The sequence below is a fragment of the Plutella xylostella genome, chromosome 29, assembly GCF_932276165.1.
Source record: "Plutella xylostella chromosome 29, ilPluXylo3.1, whole genome shotgun sequence".
Lineage (NCBI taxonomy): Eukaryota > Metazoa > Arthropoda > Insecta > Lepidoptera > Plutellidae > Plutella > Plutella xylostella.
In genome coordinates this window covers 6,904,232-6,930,988 of record NC_064009.1, presented here as the reverse complement: position 1 = coordinate 6,930,988, position 26,757 = coordinate 6,904,232, and the positions used below count along the sequence as shown (strand labels likewise).

The window sequence follows — 26,757 nt, the reverse complement described above, 5'->3', positions numbered from 1 at the left end:
GAAAGACAAAGAAAGACGTCCGAGAGCCATCTGGCACGAACTGTCCCAAAAGACCGTGCACACTATCAGTCGCGGCTGACAGCCGCGTCCGTAAGCCGCGTCCGCTTGTGTGTCGGCGCCTTTATCCTTGGTGCTCACAGACTTACCCCGTGCCCGTGATAGCCAACTTGTCACTGTAATTTCTATCAGCTGACAGCTGTCAGTGTCAATTGCTCTGGCAGCCATTGTGCAAACTGCGTCAGTGCGTCAACAAATCGAAATTTCTTGAAAATTCCTGTTTATTTATCATTGTGCAATAGAGTAAATCATAAAATAATTGATTTTACTGTTGGAACAACACCCCTGGTCCCTCAAAATGTCTTTAAATACGGCTCACGCCGACCATGGCGTATTGATCCATGCAGGAGAATGGTGAGTCATTTTCATTATCATGTTATCGTAGATTTTATACGTACTCACTATGTTTATTTCGATATTTTCCTTAAGCTTTTACATACTAAAGTCTAATTTATGCTTTGCAGCATCATTCTGTTTTCGGACAATGTAAGTGTCGAGTTCTATGGTAATGAGAAGCCGGAGTTCAAAAACGCGAAGAATGGTCGTATGTACCTGACCACTCACCGCATGATCTTCAACTCCAAGAGCAACTCGGACCCGCTGCGTTCATTCAGCTTCCCCTTTATTTCTCTCGAAGATGTAAGTACTATTTTTACACATAGGTACTGGAATAACATACAACAAAACATAACATCATGTATTTCATCATCTCATTATGTATTTTCTATGTTTAATCTGTATGTATCCATAGGTGAATGTGGAGCAACCAATGTTCTCAGCTAACTTTATAAAGGGTAAAGTGCGAGCTCAACCCAATGGCAATTTCATTGGAGAGGTGAAGTTCCGCCTCACATTCAAGTCCGGAGGTGCCATTGAGTTTGGAACCGCCATGCTGAAGGCTGCACACTTGGGTGAGTTTGATCAAAAACTGCCTTTGTTGTGTAGTGGTAAAAACTCTAACTCAACACCCTGAGTTTGTGGGTTTGACTCCTTTGTTCTATTTGAATGAAATAAATAAACATGAATCCTCACACATATGCTCTGCATATGGAAAGTTTAGGAGTTAATTAATATACAAAAGATTTATTCAAAAGAATAAAATACACTTGTTACTAAGACATGATAACTATTATTTCATTAGTGCTGGGGGGGATATAAGATAATCATATTTTTTTACTTTATTTAAATTGCTCAATCAATCACTCTGCTTCCATTAGACCAACAGCAAACAACATTCACCAATTTCCCCAAGACCTCATAAAATCACTAACCACTGTTACCTCCTCCACCTGCAGCCTCCCGCCACATGTCATCGGGCGCGCCGCCGCCGCCCTACTCGCCGCCCACCGGCCCGTGGTACGCCGCGCCGCCGCCCGCCTACCAGCCCGCGCAGCAGGGGTACTATGGATGGGTGCCGCCTTACTCTGTGAGTGTGATTCTTTTGTAAGCTAGTGGCGGGGAGCAGTTTATATCTGCTAAAGTAAGAAATAGAATAGTCTATGGATGGCAGTCATGAGCAATGAATTTAATTAATTAATGACTGCCATCCATAGTGGAGATGCCTCTAAACGCTGGATGACGAATGATGATAAATAGTTACATTTGCTAAACTGTATTACGTAAGCATACTGTAAGTACTAAGAGTCGTGATGGCGTAATGGACAAGGTCTCGGCTCTTATTCGTGGGCTGTGGGTTCGAATTCTGCCATGTTTCAATAATATCTTTAAAAATAAGGAATTTAGTGAAAGAAAATATTGTCACCTACACTACATCGAAAAGCCATCTCTGACTCTCTGACTACCCCATCGGGATTACAGGCGTAAGCGTATTTATGTATAAGTACAAAGTATGCATTAAGATTAATGTACATAACAGCAATACCATTTTACAATGTCGTTAAGATCGAATCATGGCCGGAAATTACTGAACTGAACAAATTATCTGTTTTAGATTTATCTAATGTAGCAACACTAACAGGCACCTCTGTCTACCTCCAGGCTTTCCCAGACCAGCCGCCACCGAACTCCGTCTTCGTGTCTCCTAGCCCGCCGCCCTACCCTGGCGTCGGCGGCGCCGGCTACCCCGCGTCCAATGGGGCTTCGGGTATGAACGGCGCTCCTCCCGGCTACCCCGGCTACCCGGGCGGCGCGGGTGGCTTCATGGGCGCCCCCGGCGGCGCCACCGCGCCCCCCGGCTACCCCGGCGGCTTCGCTGCCCCGGGAGCTCCGGCCGGAATGTCGAGCAATGGTGAGTTACTAATAAACATTGACTTACACTTTGTGCTAGGTAGAAAGGCTACACCTAAAACCCTTCCTTCAATGGAAGCAGACCTGTGCCCCAGCAGTAAGGACATGATGGGTCGTGATGAATAGAAATGCAATGAATGTATTGATCAAACAATAAAATTAACTTATGATTTTCCTTCAAGAAACGACATTAAATCTGGCCGGAGCTCCTGTGTGAGTAGGCTTAGAATAGTGTAGTTCATTGTTCAATTATAGTGAAAAATATTGAGTTTCAGTTTGTTGTACCTGTAACTAATAAATAATACATATTAGTTGTATCGATCGGTTCGAGTAAGTGTATGTATCTGTCGTTTAGATTGCGCATTAGTGGAGACGCGGTTTAAGCTGCAATAATTCTGATTCCATACAAATACAGTTGTATATTAACTATACACATTACGTTGAATAGTCGTTTTTAATGTAATGTACCTATAGTATGTTGTTTGCAGTAGTTATTGTACAATTTCCAGATGCTAAGGCTCGCGAGGCGGCCGCCAGCGCGTACTACGACCCCAACCGACCCCAGACAGCCTACGTGCCCCCGCCTTATGTGAGTACCTAGCTTACATAGGCAATGATAACTTTAAGTTGGAGATAAATAACATAAATTAGAATATACTTAAATTACTAGTTGAAGCTGCAGATTAATTACTTATCGTCATTGTTAGAAACATCTTTAAGATTTTGTTTCAATTATGAAGTCCCATATAACAAGCGATTGCAGATTTTAAGCGCTGTAAAGGACTTCTTATGTGGAACAAGTAGTTATAGTATTATAGACAGTTGGGTATTGGTATTAATTTACTTATGTATTTAGTTTTAGTAGACATTAAATAAACTTAGTCGTATAGTTAAGTAATTAATCGATGATCTTCTTCTGCTATCGACAGGACCAGCCCCCGACCTATCAGGAGTCTACTTCAAAGAAACAAAACTAGGCCCTTGTCCTCATTTCCAAATGCAACAAAAAGCTGAGGAAAGTAAACTGAGCAAGTAATATACGTTCTACATTTATTTTCTGTACGTATTATTATTTGTCAAATAGCACATCTACACCGTGTGATGTTTTAATTTACGTATTATAAGATACATTCCTTATCTAAACTCGGTCTTATATTCTATCCGAGACGAATAAAATAACAGAGTGTACTGAAGAAAGTTGACACTCATTTCTAAATTTAATAATGTTAGCGTACCAAGTAGCAAAGAAAGGCCATGCCCAGTGCCGGTTTTAGTATTACCAGCGCCCTGGGCGAGATTTCTACGGTGCCCCCTAACTGCAATTTAAACCCATACGAAAAAAGGCGAAGGATACTTACTTAATAATTTTGAAATAACCATTTACGAAAAGAAATAAACATAAAATTTATTAAAAATAATTATAATAAAATTTTACTTTTCTAGCCTTTCTATCGGCGAACTCTTTTATTTAATTATCAAAGTTGATGTTTTTAGCAATTTCATTTTCGATTGACAAAGTTGCCAAGTTTGTCAATCTTGATTGAGATATAATTGTTTTTATCAGCTTAAGCTTTGAAAAACTCATCTCTCCGCTAGCAACCGTTACGGGAATAGTTAATAATATTCGTAATGCTATCCAAACATTTGGATATAGTTCTTGTAAGTTGTGGTCTTTAACAAAAACAGTAGTAACCACTTTCTGATCAGGCAAAAACGATTTCAGACTTACGAGTTCATCGCACAACATACATCCATCTATATCTGATTTGGAATTTACATTTAATTTCAATTGAAGATCACTACACAGTTTTATAAGGTCGTGTTTTACTGGAATCTGTTTTAAATTGTACAAAAAAGACCAAGATTCCGAGTACTCACATAACTGTTCAAATCTTTCGTTGAGTGAAGTTAACGTAGTGTCCAAAAGACAGTTGAAAAATTCAACCTCAATTTTTTTTTCTGGAGAAGTTATAGGCTCATCTTGGGCAGTTTTACCAGCTTGGCACTTAACACGTCGAATTCTTGTTGTCGCTCTAAACACAGGTTGTATTTCTAACTCTTCAGCCAATTCCTTCGCAGTTAAAATGGCGCTTTTAAAGCCTGTATTTTTATATTCTTCCAAGAAATTTCAGCATTTTATCAACATGTCTGTGCATTTACCGAGATCCATGTCTATTGATTGTATAGAGATTTACTAACGACATTAATTTGAAAAAGTATGTCATACCAGACAACCAATGAAACTATGAAGCCGAAATCTTTTAGCTGTTCGGCTAGAGTAGTAGCCTCATGAGAGACTTGAACATCAGTTTGCTTCATTCTAGTGTTGCCAACACATCGTTTTTTTTTCGCTTACAGAGATAGGAATATAAAGGGGCGCCGCTTAACGGCGCCCCTTAAAGTCCGGCGCCCCTGGGCGGTCGCCCAACCGCGCCCTACCCTAACGCCGGTACTGGCCATGCCACATGTAATCGAAATAAAATAATTCTTATGCGAAATATACTTCTTAAATTAAGTAATGTAATGCGAAATTTGGAATTACGAAGATATAAATGGACTGAATCCTTAGTCGCAAGACTACTTGTTTGTTGATAAAACACAAAAAATATAAATTATAATTATTAATGAATTTATATTTAAATAAGAAGCTTTTTAGTATTAATTATTGCAATCTTTAGATAAATTGTAAAGCGCACTTCTTCAATATAACAAGCCCTACTTCCAGTAAAATAACATAATTTGTTTATTTTAACTTAATAATGGAGTCGCCAATCCGGCAAAAATCTGTCCAGGTCGTCCCGCCATCTCCGTGGGACACATTAAATGGCTACATAAAAAATAAATAAAAAATAATGGAGTCAACATAACAGTCGATATTTTTCTAATGATCTCTTCTAGATTTTGCGCACATTCATGACGGTAACCTATTTTTAGGGTTCCGTAGCCAAAATGGCAAAAACGGAACCCTTATAGTTTCGTCATGTCCGTCTGTCCGTCTGTCACAGCCGATTTACTCGGAAACTATAAGTACTACAGTGATGAAATTTGATGGGAATATGTGTTGTATGAACCGCTACAAAAATATGACACTAAATAGTAAAAAAAAGAATTGGGGGTGGGGCCCCCCATACATGTAACTGAGGGATGAAATTTTTTTTTTCGATGTACATACCCGTGTGGGGTATCAATGCAAAGGTCTTTTAAAATGATATAAAGTTTTCTAAAAAACATTTTTCTTAAAGTGAACGGTTTTTGAGATATCAGCTCTCAAAGTCGTAAAAAGTATGTCCCCCCCCCTCTATTTTTATAACTACGGGGTATAAAATTCTAAAAAAAATAGAGGTGATGCATGCTAATTAACTCTTTCAACGATTTTTGGTTTGATCAAAGTATCTCTTATAGTTTTTGAGATAGGTTGATTTAACTGTAATTTTGGTTAAGTTATTGTGCTTACTACGGAACCCTTTGTGCGCGAGCCCGACTCGCACTTGGCCGGTTTTTCAGTATTAAAATGAACCTGTTGTACCTAATAAGTAGATTTGTTATACTGAAAAAATGCATTCTAACTTCTGTTGTTGCTGTGTGTAGTTTTATTATTGCTTATAAAATTTGATATTTTAAGATGTATATTGTTATATAAAATAAATTATGCCTAGCGTAATAACTTTCTTTTAATTTACAATGAAGGAGGAAGGTCAGGTACAGTGTTGGTACCCTTTGGGAGGAATCTATGATATAATAGGAGTGAACTATGGAAAATATTGTTGGCTGATTGTTATCTAGTGTTGGTTGGTGCCCACCTCACTAATCAGTAGTACAATCTATTTATCCAATCCTGTGTATAATAGACGGTGCGTTTAAATCTCCATCTCAAGATGGCAATGAAATCAGCGAGAGCAAGGACTTTGTATGTATATATACAAAGTCCTTGAGCGAGAGTTTGAAGACCATTGAGTAGAGGGTACACCCGAGTCCGCGTTGTTCTATGTTGAAGACCATGGAATAAGAATCTTGTATACCATAGACATAACTGTAACATAGATAATGAATGAGATGGTGGATAAAACTCTTTCTATGAGCAGAAAAACTTGAAACAGAAGAATGTAAATGATAGATGTCAATCAATATTGAAATTAGAAAATAACAAAATTTATTATGGCACCAAAATAATTTTAAAAATTTCTTTACAAAATCAAAATGGACAAACAATACCAGTGAAAATTACAGTTTTCAGCAATCCAAACTTAAAAGCAACGATATGACTTCAAATGTATAGAAATATCGTAAGTTTTTTCTTCTTATCATAGTGACTAAGTGCGATTGTTATGTCTTATATCCTATCTATATCAGCTTTGTACAAATACGCTTGCTATATAGGTAGATGTAAAATTAAAATAATCGAGTCCATATAGAAGTCGGCTAGTGAGTGATTCAAATCATCTACCACTCACTGATTTTTCTTTACCTATCTATGATATAAAATATAATCAAAGCCCACTATATACTGAGTATCACTTTGATTATCAACAAGGTGCCTTATTTTATAATAATAAAGTGTTTGTTTGCTGAGGTATCTATGTAGAAGTTAGCAAGCATGCTGCACTTGTACAAAGTTGAGTATAGGTACATTTAATATTCCTAAACTTTTAAAATACTTAATGGCTTTCTGGAAATTCCGGGATAAACGCTAATACCCACAATAGATAACTTGAACCATCCTAGCATGATCTAGTGTCCGACAGAAACTGATTTAGCTACTAGAAGTCGTCTGGACTTCGGACACTAAACGGTTTCAACCGGTGGATCCTATCTCCTTAAATCAAAATTATTTTAAGTACCTATTTATTATCAAGAATGTCCAACTTATATGTTTTTTTAAGCCTGACAGGATGGATTCACTGGTTTCGGCTAAAGCCGATCATCATACCTTTATAGTTTTTTAACTGGCATCTCATAGAAAAGCAAGACGGAATGAGTATTGTGTGTGCGTGTATGAATGTTTTGTATTTTCGGATTGTGATTTTTTTTGCTGACACCGATTATTCGGTCGGACACTACATGATGTTAGATCATGTATTGTCAGGTAGGATCTTAATGTTTATTTTCCTTTTCTAATTTAGTGTTATAAACAGAAGCCACACAACCATCTGGGAATCCATATTGGAGTAGACAGCTATGGGTGAGTCTGACTTTATTAATATACTGAAACTAGAAACACAAGTTGAAATGGTTGAATGATTATCGGTGTACCTACGTAGATAAACTAGACAGGATTTACTTAGTACCTATATTATAATCGTCAAAATGTGAAGTGCGCCTAAAAGTCAGGGTGAGTGCCAGTACCGTTTGATTATTCTTCGGTGTGCTTATATGCAAATAATGCTTGATATGTATTTTAGTTTATCGCATTGCTTGTTGTTTTTAGATCGCACTGAAGTGGTGTCAAGTTACCACCGCTTCCGGCCTCCGCACGAGTCGAGCCGGCTGGCGGCCCCCGCCCCCCCGCACCGCTGCTACCCGCCGCTGCCGCCCTGCCAGAACCCGAAGAAATGTCTCGCCTCCGCCAAGAAAGGCTCGGAACCCTGCGCCAGTGCCGTGTCTATCCTAGGATCGAAGGGCCGACTGCCAAACACATACAATAAAGGGAAAAATCCTCTGGACTGCAGTTGTGGCGGAAAGGCAAAGAACCGAGAAAAGGCTTTGAAGAAGCTTGAGAAGAAGAAACAGAAGGCTATTAAGGAGTACCTGAAGTGCAAGGCGAAGGAGCGCGCGCTGTCGGCGGCGTCGGCGGCGGTGTGCGGCGGCCGCTGCCAGCCCGGCCCGCGCGACCGCCGCCCGCCCGGCCCGCGCGACCGCCGCCAAGCCCGCTGCCAGATATTGTAGATCAAACCATGTCATATAGCTATAAAACTTGCTCCGCTGCGTTGTTTTACTCTGGTATTCAAGCTAACAGTTTCCAGCTGATGTAAGGGTGATTATTTTTCGATGAAACAAACTGTATTCTTAACTTAAAAATTAAGTATAAATAAAATAACTATTGTTATTTATTGAGTTTTAATATAGGCCAGTGACTGATTCTATCGAACATAATAGCCTATCTTCAGGCAGGTACACCAAGGGGGTAGGTACACTAGGTAGTAGCAGCGGTTTATTTGACCTTTTCATCATATTCTTCCATAGCGGATACCGAATGTGCTTACGTGTAGGTAGGTACACCTATTTCCACATTCATCCAACCATTACAGCTTGTGGTTTCTAAGATGGAATATGAATGGCTCCTTTTCCGGAGGCTCGTCATCATAACAAAACATGAAATAAAGTTTCCAATGACCTACGCCCAATGTTGCCCCGTTGTTTACCCAGGTACCTGTGTGTTTCAGGTCAGAAAACCGTTATAGTTAAAAAGAAAGGCACATTGAAAGGCGCGCGCTTTTGTACGTCAGCGCCATCTTGTTTCCCGGTGCGTTCGAAGCACCGCGCGGACCCGTGCCCCAACCCGCAGGACTGCCACCGCAACTGCACCGGCAAGGAAAAAGAAGAAGAAGAGCCCGGCTGCAACAAGAATTGCGAAGGCAATAAACCTAAAAGCAAAGAGCTGAACTGCGACTGCATCCGCATCCAATCGACTCACTCCAGTAAGTTGACCTCCAATACGCAACGCCAGAGTTACTCGAGTAGTTTGTCGGAGGCGTATCGGAGTAAGCTGGGCGCTTGTCAGCGACGGACTGAGGAGAAGATCACGTGTCCCCCCGCCCCGGTCTGTCAACGCGATAATAAGAAGAAGAAGTGTCGATGTTGTGTTATTATTTAAAAACAAAACAAGCTCAAATACCTAGGCAGGTTAGTCTTTGTGGTTACTAGAAATGTATGCATGTGATGTGGCTGAGAGTCTTTGAGAGTGCATGCTTAGGGGATGGAAGTCCGAATTCTGATGAGCACTTTATAATTACCGTAACTTATTACCTAGATACAGCAAATACAATTCACAGCGTTTATCCCGGAACCGGATGTAGGTAGGTAGTTATTTTAATAAGTTAGGTACTTAACTATTTAGTATTATACCTATTATTTATGGTGAGCTATTACCCAGTTCTTATTCTAATAATTCCTTGTTAGTTTCAGGTAAAAAAGCGAAACCTATAGTCGTCAAAAGAAAAAGAAGTAATTCTCGAAAGTGTCCATCTGCGCCTTCATGCGTCGTCGCCAGGAAGAGCTCCACCCGGCAACAAGACCCGAACTCGCAACAACAGACCTCCGAATCACAAGAACCTAGAGACCAACCACAGTCAGGGACCGCTCAACCAATGGCAAGCAACGACCCGTCGAAGCCCACCCCCAGTCAGACGGAGTGTAGCGAAGCGTGCAAAGGGTACAAGAAGAAAATCGAATGCCCGAACCCGCACGAGTGCCACAAGAAGTGTAAGGGCTACAAAAAGAAGAAAGACAACTCGAAGGCGTTGTGCTGCCTGCCCCAGCCCGGGCCCTGCTTGTGCACGCAAAAGGCGGCCGAGCCCAGCCCGGCGGCGCCGCCGCCGCCCGACGCATCAGCCAAGAAGGGCGCAAACGGACAGTCAGGCCGGAAACCAAAGGGCAAAGGAAATGACAGCGCACCAGAAAACAATCAGCAGCCTCCTGTGGTGGTGAGCGTATGTCCATGTAAAAAAGAAGAACCGCCTGCCTGCCCTCAAAATCAAAAAGGAAAGAAAAAAAAGGGTTGTTGTACAATATTATAATCACACATAAATGAGCTAGCTACTTCTGTAAAGATATTGGTTATAACTACTGACAAGAAAACATTCCAGACATTATCCAGAGACCGTCTCGTAGACGCAATAAGTGACTCAAATAAGTAAAAGTCTGCTACGTGTTTTATCATAAACTTTTTGTAAGTTAGCCTACTACCAATAATGATAATATAATTCAATAAATCTATACCTATGTAACCAAAGTTAGTATCTGTATTCATTTTATAGCTTAGTAGGTACCTTGTAGGTACCTTCAATGATAATTATTCTTATATGAAAACCCTCTGCTCTGCCAAGACGTGGTGGTACAAGTACAATCAAGGTACAAGGGCCACCGGCCGCCATCAATACGTAGACGCTCTGATGGTGCATGTGGTAGGAATCTCAGACGATACAATACGATACGACACTCGGAATAATCTCTAGGCCTCTACCCTCTACATGATTTTTACTCGGAAAAGGGACTCTGGAATCCGTAGAGCAGTTATTATTCTGATATCTTATGTTTAGTTTATGTTTATAATGTCTACAAAAGTGACTTCGAGCGCTTCGAGCGATAGTGGCTGATTCGGGTAAGAGTAAGCTTACCGCACATATAAGCGTAACGTAAAAGGATCCATTTACGTTACGGTTAGACCCCCCGCAGACTGCAGTTCCTCTTAATCAGTATGGAGATGTATGGTAGTGCGCACATTCAACGATTATGTATAGGCCGATACTCCATACTGATTAAAAGCCCGACCAAACTATCGGCCGACTAAAAGTCTGCAGTCTGCGGGGGTCTTATAATAACATGTGCGATGACCATTAGAGAGTGAGAAGTGATAGGACTCACAATAGAGGTGCGGGTTGAAATCCCATCATTCATGACCATACTTAGGTACCCTACAAATAATTTAAGAGCTGCTTAAAAAGCTACCTACTTCATGGAACTGCTAACCCCTTATAAATTTATATTAACTATATTCATTTTTCAAATCCTAAATCAGATTAGTTACCTCTCGTCTGTGGCCGTGCGTTATTATTCTGAGAGTGTGACTAAAAATAATGCTCTGTGATCTGAGCGCTGCAGCAAAAAAGCTAAATGACACAGAATATATTTGTACGTCGTTCGGGCCGCAACTCGCTTTTTTATTATTTTCTAAATTAATTGTATTGTACATGTAGAAATGGACAGAACAGTGTTGGTTCAGTAATCAAATTAACATCGTAGCGCCGCCTTAAACTTAATTCAAGATAATGTTGTTACCGTAATAGTAGGAGACACCCCGAGTTGTATTCTCAATCAGCGTTTTTATTGACGTTTCATTCATTACTTTTCGTCCCGAGGATGGTGGGTATAGCAAATAAATAGACTGATCTTTACACTTGTAAAAGTAAATTGCTGTGTAAATACTAACGAAGTAAACGTGGTAAGACGCTTGGTGTTTAAAAGTGGTGTGTGTTGATAGTGATAGTGAGCATACCTACTTTGGATTGATGTGGCACACTGGATCAGCAGGCACCGGCAGAGGAAGTGGATATGTGATCAGCTCTTAAGGTTAGTACACTCCACAAAATACTACATACTACTCTAGACATACCTACTGTGCTAAAGTCTGTCCCAAAGTAAACTATAATAGTTGTGTTGTAATTGTAAATAAAACATCTGAATTACTGTGAGGTTTAAGTACACTTTTTACGTCATATGCGGGCATATTAACTATTAATTTGTACTTGTCACTAGCTTGTTATCTGCAGTCTAATTTGATTGTCTAATAAGACTCTCTGTCAAGACCAAGAATCACTTTGGTTCGCTCAACCAGCATCTCTCTTACCACTCCATTTTATCTCATCTGCATTTAAATTTCTTGTTGCCTACATATTTATGCTTTCAAGTATAACTTCTACCGTTAACAGTTTTATTGGTATATTCTTACTATGTTTTATGGTATATTTATGTCTAAAAGTTTTAAGGAAATTAATATTCCATATAGACAAATTTGGATAGTATTGTGAATGTACCTCATCATGCCAGTTGATGCAGGCCAGTTAAAAAAATAATTTAATGCACATTTGCAAGCATGTGTTTATACAATAATACAGTAGGGCCTTATTAATCTGGACCCCAGCATATTTAGTGATCACAGTAATCACCATGATGCGTTAACCAAGGGTCTGTTTTTTGCCAGTCCGATTAGCAACACCCTACTGTACTTAATTTATCCCTTTGTGAATGCTGACTACAATAAAAGGTACCATTGGCACTCAATGGGTTAAAATATAAAGTGTTAATACTGTTATGGACCTCCACCTCCATGTCCATATACCCATACAACATAGAATCTCTAAAAGGCCTGAGGTCTTCGGCAATCAGGAAATAATGGCTGAGTGGTTTTTTTTAAATGTAAAGAAGTCAATGTAGCATCTGGTGTGTGTAAAATAAACAAAGATAACAGGAAAGTGAAATTAGTGTAATATTTAAAATAAAACAATAATTTTTTTGTTTTTAGTGAAAATAAAATTTTCATACACTGTAATATTCATACAAGTGCTTACGATTGGTTACAATGTCCTCATGTTAGGACTCTGGGTCTCCAGAGGATAGGCCAAGCTTCTATTACCTATGGTTTAGACCTTGCCTTACATAAAATAGATTAAAAGGTACTAAAAAATAAGCAACACAAGTGTTCTTGTTTTACATTTAGTAGCCTATTGTTTGGAAATTTTCTCATATTACTGTGATCTTCACACTGTTTAGTAGGCATTATAGTTCACATTCAAGTGCCTCAGCAAAGATAATCTAATTAGATAACTTCAGTTATTCACAAGTTTGTAAAGCAACATAATAAAAACACAAGAAGACTCATTTCCTGGTGCTAAATCCATAAAATACACAATGAAAGACTGGCAAATCAGGACAATTCCAAATTTGTTTTTGTGTGATTGATAAAAGGAATCTCTCTCAAATTACCATGTTCTCCTTTTATCAATCACGCAAAAAATATTGTTCCTGTAGGCAAACACTTGCGTGCATAATCGAAAAAAAAAAACCTAGAAAATGAGTTAGGTAAGTATAATATATATATACTTAACATACTCCACTCCTCCGCCAACACCACTTCTCAAAGTATTGCTACGGTGAACGCAGTAGTTAGCTGTCGCTGCAGTTACGAAGAGGGTGCGGCGGTCGCGTGTCCAAGTGGCGCGGGCCGGCCGCACACACCCCTCTATCGGGAATCCGACGACCCTCGAGCCCCTCCACGCCTCTCAGCCTCGCATCGTTAGTAGCTAGCCTGAGCACCCCGTTTGTGAGATCAGCGGGGTGCCTACGTATGTAGTTCACGCCGAACGCTTAATGGGACTCGATGGGAGCACATTCGCACTCGGGAGATATTTATTCAAGTTAATTAATTGATTGAATGTGAAATAACTAAATTTCTAAATAATTTGTATTATATAGCCACCTGGTAGATAAGATCTGGCCTTCGATCAAAGATAACAATGTAAATGAGTCAGCGACCTTTGCCACCGGCCGGCCCTCCCCGCTACTACAGTAAAGTAATTAACTCTCGTACTACAGACATAAACAACGAAACAGGAAGCGGCGGAGAGACTCATTTCACTAATCAAATATGAATTATTCATCAAGTGCGTTATAGATAGACTAAATAATTCAATTCATTATTGTTGTAATGCATACCATATGTACCGTGAATGAGAGGATCGCGAAGTATGAAGATAGCGGCCGACGAACCGTTTATTCTTCCGTTAGCGCCTTGCGTGTGCACTTTCCTTTTATGGCGAGATAGCCGATTGATTAATTGATTCGTTCCACAGGCTCCTATAGGTTCTTTTGTATCCTTATGTCCTTCATAATAAAACCTACAATAACTAGGAGCTTTTAATTAAATGCCAATTAAATGAATGAAGGGTTATTACAGCCATTCGAGCAATTAGAATTGCCTTCGCTCTCCGTGATATCCAATTAGGTAATAATAAAAGCGCTGTTTCCGCCCTTGGTTCGATTGAACCAGCAAAATGCATGCGCCAATATCGCATAACAGCTGACCCATTGAATGTAGTTTAAGGTGTGTCGTGTGGTGGCGGGCGTGCACTCCGGCTTTACGAATACGATAATCGCTCGGAAGGGCAATGAAATGCTGATTTGTGGTTTAAGGGCAGTGTTTATAAACTCGATATTCGCAAAGCCGGAGTGTGGGCTGGTTGTGGAATGGTTGGCCTTGCGGCTTGGTGTGAGCAGTGGTAACTCTAGCCCTGTGTTGTTGTTCCAGATGGGTGAGCGGGGAGCGGGGGCAGGGGGTCGCCGGGCGTCGGGTGTCGAGCGCGGCCGGGCCTACCGCCCGTACCCACTAGTCCGGTGAGACAAGACGCGAAACTCCGACAGAAACCAGCCGCTTTCACACATGAGTGCATATTACTGCATAGTCCGCCCGACCGACAATGTTACATTTGAGTATTGTTGAGCGTGGAAGAGCCCGGGTTCGAATCCCCGTTGGGCTATTGTAAAATTGAAATAATCTTTCTACTGCACTAACTTGTACGCTACTATGTACTCACTGTTCTCTTTCTGGTAAAATCTGAGTCAGTACATTAATAAAAAAAATATTTCGATAACACCTGCGATGCGATAGCACATTGATAACACAGAGGCAGCGTTCCCACTACGCCGGACCGGCAGATCTGCCGAAAACCGGACACCGGACAGAGTGTTCACATTACATCGGATCCCGGAAGAAATTCAGACAGTCCTCAGTTGAATTTGGACCTGCGCTGTTTTCTTTCTTTTTCATCCAGTTCATCGAAGTTTGGTTTCAGTATTAAACATACTTCACGCCATGCTGCTAACTTTAAGTTTTTGTCTTTATAGACGTCTTCGGTCTTATCCACAGAACAGGTCTCTCTTGGACAAGCGTAATTAAAGTTTCTGCTTGAATATCCATGCTAAACGTCTACTTTTACCAGAACATGCGAGCCGAATGACGTGAGTGGAACACGGGCGGGGCGAGGGGAGCACGAACGGGGCGAGCGGGGGACAGATACCGGCACAAACTCGTTCACATTACTCCGGGCCCGGTCGTTCTACCGGCAATTCGTAGTGACAAAACGTTCGGTAGAAATGCCGGGCTCGGCAAAAATGCCGGACCCGGGATAATGTGAATAGCTTCATATAAATTGTACAGCCACTAGCTCTTCCGGCAGATTTACCGGAGCGGCAGATCTGCCGGTCCGGCGTAGTGGGAACGCTGCCAGACATGTAATCAACAATTAATCATCTTTATTTTTACATACAGTACAGAAAATATACCAACCAAACTATTTTTTAAGTTCTATTCCGACCTAAACTACATCATTGTCGACTCGGTAGCGATACCAAGTCAATACATCATCCGAGATATCGCCTAAAAATCTCGACTTGTTTGCGACAATGATATCGGTACAGTCGTTTAAGCGTAGTCGATGCAGTCGTCAGGCCAGGTGGCGGCATACGGGCTGGCCTGGTAGCCGTCGGAGTCCACGCAGTAGCGCTGCTCACCCGCCTGCTGCTTGGGGTCGTAGTTGCCGTTCGGCAGACACGACTGGCTGACAGACAGCCCGGCCGCGGGGTAGTGCACGGTGGTGTCCAGCGCGCAATCTGAAACGATGGGTTATGAATTTAAAAGGGAGGAAAAGGACGTAAATTTTACTAAGATCTATCTTGATGAACCTCTAGGTGCGTGTTATGACTTCGGTATTCGGTCTAGCTAGAGTATGATGCTTATACAAATACTGTATATCGAGTGTATGTAACAAAAAACGTATTTACATTGGGCCGATTTTTAATCCTTATGCGTGCAAAAATATCGTTTATTTCAAGTACATATTTAATGTGTCAGTATACGCAGAGAGAGACGGTTGGAAATTCCGCATTAGTTCAGGGTTAAGCCGCATTCAAACTGGCGAAGTTCATGGTTTCATATTCCTTTGTCTTGGCTAGAACAATAAGGAGTTTTTGCTAGAAAATCCCGAGTTTTATGGTGAAATATGATGCAGGAAAGCTTTGCGGTTTGAATTTGACTTGGTTTATTAAGATGCTGGTGGTTATGAGATTGTGGATTTATTTATTCATACTTTTATTGCACATTTACATAAAGGAATTATGAACAATTAGGTGGACTTAATGCTAAAAGCATTCTCAACCTGCAGGAGGTACTGGATATGTTTTAAGTATTTGTATTTGAATTTAAGGCCACGGTCAAGTTTAGCGGGACATTGCGCAGCTCGCCCACACAGTTCATTAGGAATGCAAAAGCATATATATAGAGGTATATAAAAATAATTCGAAAATCGCTTATGACCTAAAATGGATAAACCGGCTCTCGTTTGACGAATGCTTAGATCAGTGTTAATTTTATCTGACGGTAGATAAGTGACTGTATAGTTTGACCATATAAGTAACTAACTAACGTTGATTTCATATTCTATGGCTTTAGATAACACGTTGAGTTTATGAAGTGGCTAGGCAAACCCTTAATTGGCACTCAATTTTGGAACCGGATCCGTAAAGGCTAGGCTAAGGCACATGCACAATCATTATATATACTGTATGTGTATATAATATACATATATATGTACAGTGGTTGCACAAATTTAACGATCAAATCTATACGGTTTTCATGCGCGTCGAAGTGATGCTTTCTTTGTTTGTGAATTGTAGACTTATAAAATATTTTCTCCCCGACATTATCATTAAATAGAGCTATTAGAGTTTGAACAGTATTATGCACGTCCGTTGGTTTTCCTATTTACAAAAATGAGAAAATAGTTTTTGAGTAGAATTTTAATTAAATACCTACATCGAAGTAAACTTTTACATAGATACCGTGATTTTCCAAGCCATGGAAACGCCAGGAAAGCCCTGGCTAAAGTACCAGGACAACAGGAGCTGTGAAGGTGCGGCATCGTCCGGTGCTGTAACTGTCGCGGTCTCCGCATTCCTGGCGGCGAGGAGCCGCGTATCGGGGGCACGGTCACGGCCGACCGGTCCGAATTCTACCACCGACGGCACTTGCACTATCGGTCAAACATGCGAATCGAAATCATCGTGATATAGAAATGTCGTATTCACAACTGAGAAATTGAGTCTAAAATGTTTTAGGACTTATATGTTCATGCTTAGTTAGAATTACTCAAATACTGTGTCGCTCTAAGAAACCTAAGAAATACCTATGTTGGAGTTTATAAATGGCCTCTCTGTTTGTACCTACTTGGTTGTTCAAAGTATTTCCACCTGATTGTTTTCCTGAAAACATTGAAACTTCTAACTTTCCTAAAAAAACAAAGTTATAGAGGTTGGACTCGCTGGTTAACAAATCGATATGAGTTATTCGGTAAAACGCGACGAGTCTTATCGTGCGATCTGCACGGACGCGGCATGCGAAATGCGCATTCTTCGCGGGCTGACACGCCGATTATAAATCGCTCGATAACAAATGAAACCATTCATTATTAAAACATGTTTAAAATTATTGAAAAACCCGAAAAAAAATGTTTTATTGATATTAGCTGAAAAAACACACATTTTATAAAACAAACATATCTGTGTGCCTTTACTATAAAAATATAACGGTGAGAAGACCAGATATTCTCCTAGTGACCCGCCGACCGCCGAATCTGGTATTTTTATGCGTGGGCTAGCTTAATGTGGCGCCGTATTGTTTATTCTAACTAAAACGTGTGTGAATGTGATTATCACCTGCGATTTGGAGGAAAGCTGTGACTCAAAAATACTTATATGTATATATATATATATATATATATATATATATATATATATATATATATATATATATTATATATAATAGGCCCGCCCCCTTATTACATTACCCCTTATTACATAAACACTGGCGAAAAGTGGGTGCAGCAATGCACCTCTGCCTACCCCGCAAGGGAGTACATTAGTAGAAGGTGTGAGAGATTATATTATATATATAATATAATCTCTCACACCTTCTACTTATATATATAATTTTATTATATATATAATATAATCTCTCACACCTTCTACTAATGTACTCCCTTGCGGGGTAGGCAGAGGTGCATTGCTGCACCCACTTTTCGCCAGTGTTTATGTAATAAGGGGTAATGTAATAAGGGGGCGGGCCTATTGCCATTTTACGGGCACATCCAAGACCCGAGAACAAATATCTGTGTTTAAACAAATATCTGCCCCAGCCGGGAATCGAACCCGGGACCTTCGGCTCAGTAGTCAGGGTCACTAACCACTACGCCATTCGGTCGTCTAAAAATATATATCAGAAGAAAAGACGCTGCTGGTTGCTTTATCATAGTACTTACTGCAGTTCATGCCGGTCATTTCGCTCTGAGGGGTGCCCCAAGAACCCACGATATCGCCTTCTCGGTTTGTACAGTACGCACTGAAACAATCAATTAAGATTTATATCATGTAGAACTAGATCTGTTCAGTTAGTTTAAATTGTACCACTAAATATTTCTAATCTGATTTCCTGTAGCCATAAAATGTTTTCTCATATATCTTTTCCAGCTCAATAGCAGCACAATATTCTGATAGAGAGTGACAATGTATTCGACCAGTGAAAGTGCGTGTTTGTTTGCGTATACATTATAAATACATCGATGTGCGCTCACGCGTCTAGACGTTATATTTAAATGAGCAAACCAATTGAGACTACGCATTATGAGAAGATTGATGGTCACATTTATTCCATGTCACATGTTCCTTTTAATACAAAACTTGTTGTCGCGGTACTATTTTTCGTTTGCCTCTTTGGCCTTTTTCTTTTCATTATATTACTCGTAAGTAGCTGTGTAACTCGTAATAACCTAGTAGCCCTAAAGACCCATAATGCTCACAACAGTCATAAGCATATTCACAGTAATTATTTAACTTATGCTTTGTAATCAACCTCATCATCAGCCAATAATCGGCCTCTCCCAAGAAGCGCCAGAACTCTCGGTCCTCGACCTTTCTCATCCACGAACTACCGGCTACCCGCCTAAGCTCGTCAGTCCAGCGGGCAGAAGGGCCGCCCACGATGTTCGAAACCGTCTTAAAAATAAAATATAGATAACTTACATATTGTTTCTTATTTGGACAGGCCCGAAGCTGCCGTCGTAGTCGCAGAATATGACGGGGTTCCCCAGGAAGTTGGTCCCGTGTTCGATTTGTTCCCGCTGAATCACCGCCAAAGCGTGCACCACACTCTCGCACTTTCTCAGATAACTCTCGCCCATCTGAGTTTTGCTGTCTGAAAATTTATGTTAAAAAAATATGGGGAGTGTAAATCTTCTTCTTATACAGCCTATAACAGACCACTGCTGGACGTAGGCCTCTCCCAAGGCACGCCACTGGATGCCTTGTATAGCTTTTAAAATCAAATCATTACCAGCCACCTTTCGCAAGTCGTCACACCCCATATAGCCGGAGGGCATGTACAATATGACTATACATGTATGTAAACGTCATCAATATCCTAATTAAGAAAATAAATCAATATTCGGCTCCAAATGGGTCATCTACCTAATTGAACAGCTGACTAGTTAGTCATCTCGATATCACATCACATACTTGGTGAGACTTTGCGGCTTTTGCTCAAAGACTTTAAAACGTGTTTCATATCATAACATGGCAGGATTGTTGCAATTCTAATGCAAGGCACGAAAGTTTAGCGATCAATAGGCAAGGAGTCGGTGGCGGGCCCGCCGCCCGTGACGTCACAGCGACCCGTGCCCACGTTGCACCCATTTAACAAGTGAAAAACGACGACTGCGAATACTGGGTCATCGATAGAAAAGGTCGGCTACGTTTTTCTTTCACTACTATACTACCGTTCAGAAAAACTTCGAATGCTCGCTCGTAGCGTGCCTACATGTATTCGTTAACAGCTATGTAGTACGGCACGGCTACAAGTGCGCAAGGTTCAATTCAAACGGAGAAGAATTTCCTGAGGCGTGTTTGTTTTAATGAAAGAGTTTTATCCGTAGCGCGGTTGGTTCCTTTTATAGTGAAACAGAGCTTCAACCCTCTCTGTGTGTTGGTCGAAATGTTTGAACAAGTGAAAATCACGTTACAACACAATGGAGTGTCTGTATACAGCTGTCCATGATTCACTTGTGAACATTGACTGTATCCTGTCGTTGCATCTGCTTAATAAACTTGGAGCTGTTAGTATGTACATACGTATAAGTACTTTTGATAAATTCTAAGCCGGCTTAATTTGTCGTTTCTCCAGCTGCCTATAATACTTACCTGAAGATTCAAAAGTTTTTCATTAATAAAATATGGTTTCTAATCTTATTTCAGACATCTGCAACCTTATTCGTTTCCTTATCAATATCGTGTTTGCGCATTCTAACTTCACATTAATTGGTCTAGTTGATTAAAGTGGGTTTTAAACTAGCTTAGCGGCAGAGAATTTCGCGAAGGTACCGCGTATAGATACGATTCCCACTAAATGGATTGCTTCGGGATTAGCATCAGACTAATGCATGTTCCGGGATAAACCATATACATACACAGGATCGTGTGTTCACGAATCCTAATCCGTAAAGGGGTAGGTTTTCAGATTTGCGTTGCATTTGTACCCCAGGCTATATGAAGTGAAGATGACTTTATCTGGATTGATACTTAATATGGGAAAGCATTTTGTTCACCCTACTATTCTCAATACTTACAACAAAGCATATCATCACTGATCCTGATCTTCATCAGCAATGTTATGCAAGGAGACCAATTTCTCGCATCAAAGCACACACACAACAAGCAGCCCTACTCATCCTTACAACACGGCAGCCTGGTCATATCAGCCTCAGCCACGGGCGCGACGGTGGGCTGGCCGGTGCTTGGCTCGGCGCACCAGCAGACCCCGTCGTCGCACTGCAGCGGCTCGTAGTCCCCCTGCGCCGTGCAGTGCAGGGTCACGTCCGTGCGCCCCGCAGCCTCCAGGTCCGCGCGCTTGCGGCTGCAAGCTAAGTGGAGGGTTGTGCTTAAAGGAGTTGCAGATGTTATCTGCAGCAGGATAAAATCCTGGTAACATGACCCTCCGTGGTATGCTACTGCATTGTACACGTATAGTTCATGTTGGAATAAATGTGCGGGGAAAAGCGGATGGCATACTCATTTGAGTGTAGCCTCGGACTACCCCCTCGGGGATACACTCATGGGAATGTGTATGATGAAAGGAATTTCTAGTTGGGGTATGTTTACAGTGTTGTGAAGTATTACCCTCGGGATATTCTCACACAATGTTGGTGTTTGAATCGTCTATGTTTCAATACTTTTTAAGAGTTGCGGTTATGATTGCAATATGTGATGTGAAACCTGATAGGGAATCCTTATACAGTTGATACACATAGTATAGATACAAATCTAGTTATGTTGGGTTTTCCGTTCTCTAGTTTACGTATTCACATTCATGAAACCTGAATGTGATTTAGTTGGTGGTGGAATCTAAAGAGGCGTTGCTTACCACAAGTCATTTTGTCTGCATCGCTTCTCCACATTTGTCCAAATATACGTTTACCTTCCGCATTGGTACAGAAACATCTGCAACAAGTGATTTACTTACATAGTTGATAGCTAGAATATATTTTACGAACTCTAGGTAGAGATTGCGCACTGGGGTGGCATACATCTCTTTTGCTGACCATACAGTTAACTATTAATATTTTTATGAACTTTCCAACATATTCTCATTATTTTTTAAGCTAAGCATTAATTTCTTATGTATATGTATTCCATACCTTCCTAGAAAATTATCGCCCTTACACTGCACGGGCGCGTATGTTCCATCAGGCAGGCAGTTAGCTGTTGCCGGGCAGGGCGTCTCTGGATCAGGTTCTGAAAGTAGAAAGGGACGAAGTATGATTTTTCTGAATATATTTAACCTTCTGCGGCTTCAAAACTGACGAACACTAGATTTTAAAATCGAGGCCTTATAAATATGTTGGTTAGATTTATATTGTACTAGCTGTTCCCGCGCGCTTCGCTTCGCCTTAAAAAGTTTTCCCGTGGGAATTCCGGGATAAAAAGTAGCCTATGTTCTTTCTCAGGGTCTAGACCGTATGTATACCAAATTTCATTCAAATCCGTTCAGTAGTTTTGGCGTGAAATAGTAGCAGACAGACAGACACAGTTACAGTTCCCCAAAATTGATAATGCACATAGAAATCTTCGTCATTGTTCGGCAACGGTCGTATTCCCGAGCGTTAGAAAACTATTATGTATTTAGAGTGGTTAAGTGCATTTTCTTCATGAAATTTTAGTACAATTATGTAATTGGTGCTAAAAGAGATAATTGATTTATCAGTAACGAAATTTGATTCGATAATTATTCATAATATTCCATAATATTAAAATTTACTTCGAAAATGTTACAGTAGGTACTTTTCAAGTGTCTTACTGAAGCTGATGTAAAGATGGATGAAAGAAGGTTTGAATAACACAAGGTTTATATTTTAAGGAGAAATAGATTTCAAACACAGGTTTATATAAAAAAATTGAAATCTCAGTTCAAAAGTATTTACAGCACTGATTATTTCACATTAATAAAAATGTTTACATTAAAATCTCAGTTCAAAAGTATTTACAGCGCTGATCATTCACAATAATATTACAATTACAAAATTGGTCTTTTGGGTGTGGCTTTATTGGCAAAGTGAAGTCTATCAATGTGACGCATATTTTATTCTTAAATGTGCCTCATAATATGGCATCGTCAAAAATAATTAAAGTTGAAATTAAATTCACATTTGAAAAAAATAACAAGAACGATGTGTAATTGCAGCTCTTTATAATTCCACAAAAGTAATATTGATCTTGACCTTGAGACCCTTGACTGATCGGTGACAGCCACCAACCGCCCAAATTGTTTTCGATTATGTGTCACATGATATTGACTACTATTTCTTTCGAACAAGGATCAAAATGCAAGTGCTTTGTTTAAGGCACTGATTCGGGTGTTTCCGGGAATACGACAGTTTGCGAAGATTTGCATGCGCATTATTAATATGGGAGAACTGTACTTTCGCATTTATAATATTAGTTAGGATAGTTAGGATGTATTTCCAATTTTCAATTCTTTTACAACGGGCAATGCAATAAACTTCATTTGATAGTTGCATTATTTCCCGGAATCAATGTGAAATCATCACTCGGCCATCAATGCGAAGTGAAGATGCTGACGCTGATGTGTTGATATTGTTATAGAAAATATGTCGGATTACCAAGAACAATATACTTCTTATGATGCAGAAAAGCGGTAGAAAGCCAATGCGCTAACACAGTACAAAGAATAGACCAGTTAACTCGTCATTGTTTGTAATCATTCATTAGTTTCATTACCATTATGCATACATTGTTGACATGATCGAGCTTACGCTCCCATTACCACTCTTAGCTAGAACCGCTTCGCAGTACGTTGTTGCCGATGACCTACATTAGCTTGCGTATTATCTTACGTTTATCTCAAGTTAGTTTGCGAGAGAGCTCAGAGTCAAGTCTGGAGCATTTATTTAATTAGATCTCGAGCTTAGCCGGTGTGCGGTTTTAATTCGGTCGTTTGTTCAGTGCTTGCGGGCAGACATGACATGCAAACCGGATATAATTTTCTCCAAGGTAATGCCTCCTTTCCCGGTGACGGGGCTCGTCTGATTTAACGACATCTAGATCTTGCTTCCGACCACTCAATGTCGGCCGAGTGCGTGTGAAATTACATCTTTGGATGTGAAATACATCGCTCAGGTGAACAAGTAACGCCCAGTTAATTACCAGTTTCAGACATAGATTTAAAGTGACTGCAATTAATGTTTAACCAAATTGGGTTGATTGAAATCATGTAGCGTTATCTAATGGTTCGTAAGTGTGGTCGAATTTGGAGAACGTGCTAATTTCAGTAAGTGGACAACTTGGACAAGTAACCGTTTATAGACTTTATAGTATGTAACACGTTAATTAGCATATTGGGTAGGTACTTTGATTATAATATAATCAAAGATTGGGTAGTTCAGCAATACAGAACAGTGAAACTTTAAATTTCAGAATATTATAGAGGATTTGGGCATGAAAAACCATCATCGTATTGTATTACTTACCAGTGTCAAGGACGCAACGCGGGCAGCAGTTGAATATGTTTGAATTTGGCATCATCTTGTAGCCAGCGCCGCAGTCCTCGTCCGTCAGGTCCGTCACACACACCGCCGCCACCTCGCACTGGGAGTCGCCAGCCCCCGCACAGACATCTCCACACACAACCAACACGAACGCTACACCAAAACTATACCACCTCATATTGCACAAATGTTTCAAGTGCGATCCCGTAATAGTGTTTGCACGCTCAACCCTCGAGTGATAATTGAACTAATAATGGAACTGATTGAATTGTTATCATTTCCGTATCAATTATATCAGTATCATCTTATCTTTTAACAGGATATGCCGATGATTACCTCTGCAAATGTTATTGTTTTAATTCTACTTATTTGTTCGATCTCCATACGATAGTATGAAATGAATTGGTCATATTTTAATTTTTTATACATTATTAAAACGATATTGAAGAACATAATAATCCTTGTCCTACCTAAATATATCGGTCGTTATCTTGAATCTGACAATGTGGGTGTTCAATACCTATTTGATTTATTATTAAAACATCGATTTGGTGCCATCGATTGTTGGTTTGCAAAGTATGTTTTGGTGTTTCGATAGCTGAGTTTTTATTATTCAATAAAATAATTTGTTATCTAACAAGAATTAGCGTTATAAAACAAATGTTTTCGCTAATGGGTTAGTACGAACGTGACGCGGTCGCTCACATAGCTGTGTTATCAACGTTATCGCTATCGCAGGTGATTGTGCGCCACGCTCGCGCCAGTCGCGCTCCGAGCGCCCGCCGACCACCTCATCTGTTCTATCATTGATTATCTCCGTCCCCAGACAACCCGCGACTTCCACTCGTTCTACCGCGTCATAAACATTTGTGCACAATGCAGTCAACTGATTCCCTGCTTTATCTGTTCCACAGATCGGATTGAAGCGGGCGTCGAGCATGGAGGAGTGCAAGAAGCGAACTCATCCAGGCAATAAAGTTTCGAAAATAGCTAACCTATTCACCGCCATGCCGTCCCGCGACGAGGAGGACGCGCGCGGCGCGGACGTGACGGTGGTGCGCACGGAGAGCCACCTGTCGCGCTTCAACACGGCGCGCGCGCTGTTCGAGAAGCTGGGCGAGGAGAACCGCTCCTTCCGCATCGAGAAGTCCCCTTCCGCGGCCGCCAGCTTCGCGGGCACGCGCGGGCCGCACGCCGCGCGCTCGCGCTCCAGCTCCGCCGGCTCCGTGAGCCCGCCGCGTCGCATCGCCACGCCGCCCGCCGTGGCCGCCGCCGTAGCCGCCGCCGCCGCCGCCGCGCTCAACGGCGACCGGCCCAACGGCGCCGCGCACCCGCCGCCCAAGCCCGCCAAGCCGAGCGTGCTGCCCAAGCCGGAGAAACCCGACCGACGATTCAACAAGGAATTGATCGAAAAGCAAAGGAATTGGACCGCTCACTTTAACAAGCCACGCCAGACTCGCAACGAATATGAGGCTAAGATTGAATCCAAATACCCGAGCGGCTACCCCGAGCGCAAGTCGCCGGAAGCGGGCGAGAGGCCCCCGGCGTCCCGCGTGTACTCGCCGCCGCTGTCGCCCAGCGCCGGGGACTCGCAGCTGGAGCGCCCCTCCAACCTTCCCTCCTTTCATACTCGAAGTGCAAAATCTCCTAGTCCTATTAAAGCCGTCACACCTCCTTCCAGATCTAGCTCCTTAATTTCCCCCTCCGTGAAGACAGAGAAATCAGTTTCGCCCGTGAAAAGTGTGGAAAGTGTACGATCGCCCACCAATTGCGTGTCGGAAGTGATACCTCAACAAATTAGTGTTACGGATAAACATTACCCCACCACAAGTGCGCGGTCCTCAGTGTCGCCGCGCAGGGAAACTGTAGAGGCTATAAACGATTACGTTCAGAGGGAGAGTGTGGTGGCGCCGCCGCGCAGCAGGTCGGCGGAGGCCGTAGCTGCGGCGCCGCGCGGGCTGCCCCCGCCCCCCGCGCCCCCGATTGACGTGCCGCGACCCTCCGTCACCTCCAGCGGCTCCGAGCGCTCCCTGGCCTCCCCGCCGCCCGGGGACGCCCCGCGCTCGTCGAGCCCCGTCGCGCCGCCGATACCTCACGCTAGATCTCAAAGTGTTTCCTCCATCAAGAGCCCCGCGTCGCCCAGCGTGCGGTCGCCTCGGTCTCCGCCGCCAGTTAGTCAGGGTGAAGCGGAGAAGGAGCGAGCTGGTTCGGAGAGCCCGGAGGCGGAGGTGTCCCACCGGTCGGACGAGGTGGACAGCGACGAGTGGGAGGACCGGCGGCGCTCGTCCACGCCGCAGTCGCCGGCGCCGGAGCCGCGCGGGCCTGCCTCGCCCGTCGCATCACCCGTGCCGCGCGGGCCCGCCTCGCCCCTACCGTCACCAGTGCCACGCGGGCCCGCCTCGCCTCTCCCCTCGCCGGCACCGCGCTCGCCTGCCTCGCCGCTCGCCTCGCCGCTCGCCTCGCCCGAGCCGCGCGCGCTCTCCGCCGAGCCCGCCCCTGACGCTTCCATTTCCCCAGGTATGTATTGATGTTATATTTTATTTAATTATTCAATGCTGCAGGGGGTTCCCTTTGTTGG

General features: G+C 42.0%; 4 protein-coding genes across 15 annotated transcripts in view; 3 read left to right on the top strand and 1 right to left on the bottom strand.

Annotated features, from left to right (window-relative positions):
• The first annotated feature begins 200 nt into the window (after positions 1-200).
• LOC105392091 (WW domain-binding protein 2) lies at positions 201-3,554 on the top strand. Its single transcript, XM_038117912.2, has 7 exons — positions 201-411; positions 522-696; positions 809-968; positions 1,353-1,483; positions 2,056-2,305; positions 2,814-2,893; positions 3,234-3,554. Exons 1-7 carry the CDS (start codon positions 356-358, stop codon positions 3,279-3,281), a joined length of 900 nt encoding a protein of 299 aa, XP_037973840.1. The 5' UTR covers positions 201-355; the 3' UTR covers positions 3,282-3,554.
• A 2,251-nt stretch (positions 3,555-5,805) lies between these two features.
• LOC125488474 (nucleolar and coiled-body phosphoprotein 1-like) lies at positions 5,806-10,254 on the top strand. Of its 4 annotated transcripts, none has more exons than XM_038117927.2 (4): positions 6,365-6,587; positions 7,437-7,483; positions 8,685-8,939; positions 9,421-10,254. In XM_038117927.2, exons 2-4 carry the CDS (start codon positions 7,480-7,482, stop codon positions 10,035-10,037), a joined length of 876 nt encoding a protein of 291 aa, XP_037973855.2. In that variant the 5' UTR covers positions 6,365-6,587; positions 7,437-7,479; the 3' UTR covers positions 10,038-10,254. The 4 variants fall into 4 exon arrangements, with proteins under 4 accessions (XP_037973866.2, XP_037973858.2, XP_037973855.2 ...); XM_011563667.3 differs by having other exon boundaries at positions 6,367-6,587; positions 7,425-7,483; XM_038117938.2 differs by lacking the exons at positions 8,685-8,939; positions 9,421-10,254 and adding an exon at positions 7,730-8,678 and having other exon boundaries at positions 5,806-6,587.
• Positions 10,255-11,138: 884 nt separating this feature from the next.
• The window catches only part of LOC105392075, a 45,660-nt gene continuing 30,041 nt past the window's right edge, over positions 11,139-26,757 (top strand). For 5 of the 9 annotated variants that reach the window (XR_007268038.1, XR_007268037.1, XM_048631698.1 and 2 more), the window contains exons 1-3: positions 11,140-11,589; positions 14,324-14,409; positions 25,094-26,696. Coding sequence is in view for 7 of the 9 variants with exons in the window: in XM_048631698.1 (XP_048487655.1) it covers positions 25,118-26,696 (1,579 nt within the window). In the remaining 2 variants the exon portion in view is untranslated. Of the gene's footprint in view, positions 11,590-14,323; positions 14,410-24,933; positions 26,697-26,757 lie in introns of those variants that run through there. The other 4 variants (XM_048631694.1, XM_048631695.1, XM_048631696.1 and 1 more) reach the window with 3 other exon arrangements.
• On the bottom strand, positions 15,308-24,435 carry LOC105392074 (thyroglobulin). Its single transcript, XM_038117907.2, has 7 exons — positions 24,162-24,435; positions 21,813-21,909; positions 21,539-21,615; positions 20,853-21,038; positions 19,147-19,318; positions 18,387-18,466; positions 15,308-15,684 (listed from the first exon to the last, which is right to left on the bottom strand). The coding sequence occupies exons 1-7, from the start codon at positions 24,355-24,357 to the stop codon at positions 15,497-15,499; spliced, it is 996 nt and encodes a 331-aa protein (XP_037973835.2). The 5' UTR covers positions 24,358-24,435; the 3' UTR covers positions 15,308-15,496.

Bases quoted from the DNA above. Each gene is read 5' to 3' on its own strand.
- LOC105392091 (XM_038117912.2), top strand. From the start codon at position 356: ATGTCTTTAAATACGGCTCACGCCGACCATGGCGTATTGATCCATGCA. The intron at 969-1,352 runs GTGAGTTTGATC...CTCCACCTGCAG, and splicing joins GCTGAAGGCTGCACACTTGG to CCTCCCGCCACATGTCATCG. The intron at 2,306-2,813 runs GTGAGTTACTAA...TACAATTTCCAG, and splicing joins GGCCGGAATGTCGAGCAATG to ATGCTAAGGCTCGCGAGGCG.
- LOC125488474 (XM_038117927.2), top strand. The intron at 8,940-9,420 runs GTAAGTTGACCT...ATTCCTTGTTAG, and splicing joins CATCCAATCGACTCACTCCA to TTTCAGGTAAAAAAGCGAAA.
- LOC105392074 (XM_038117907.2), bottom strand. From the start codon at position 24,357: ATGAGGTGGTATAGTTTTGGTGTAGCGTTCGTGTTGGTTGTGTGTGGA. The intron at 21,039-21,538 runs GTAAGCAACGCC...CCCTCCACTTAG, and splicing joins TGCAGACAAAATGACTTGTG to CTTGCAGCCGCAAGCGCGCG. The intron at 19,319-20,852 runs GTAAGGATGAGT...ATAAATTTTCAG, and splicing joins TATGACCAGGCTGCCGTGTT to ACAGCAAAACTCAGATGGGC.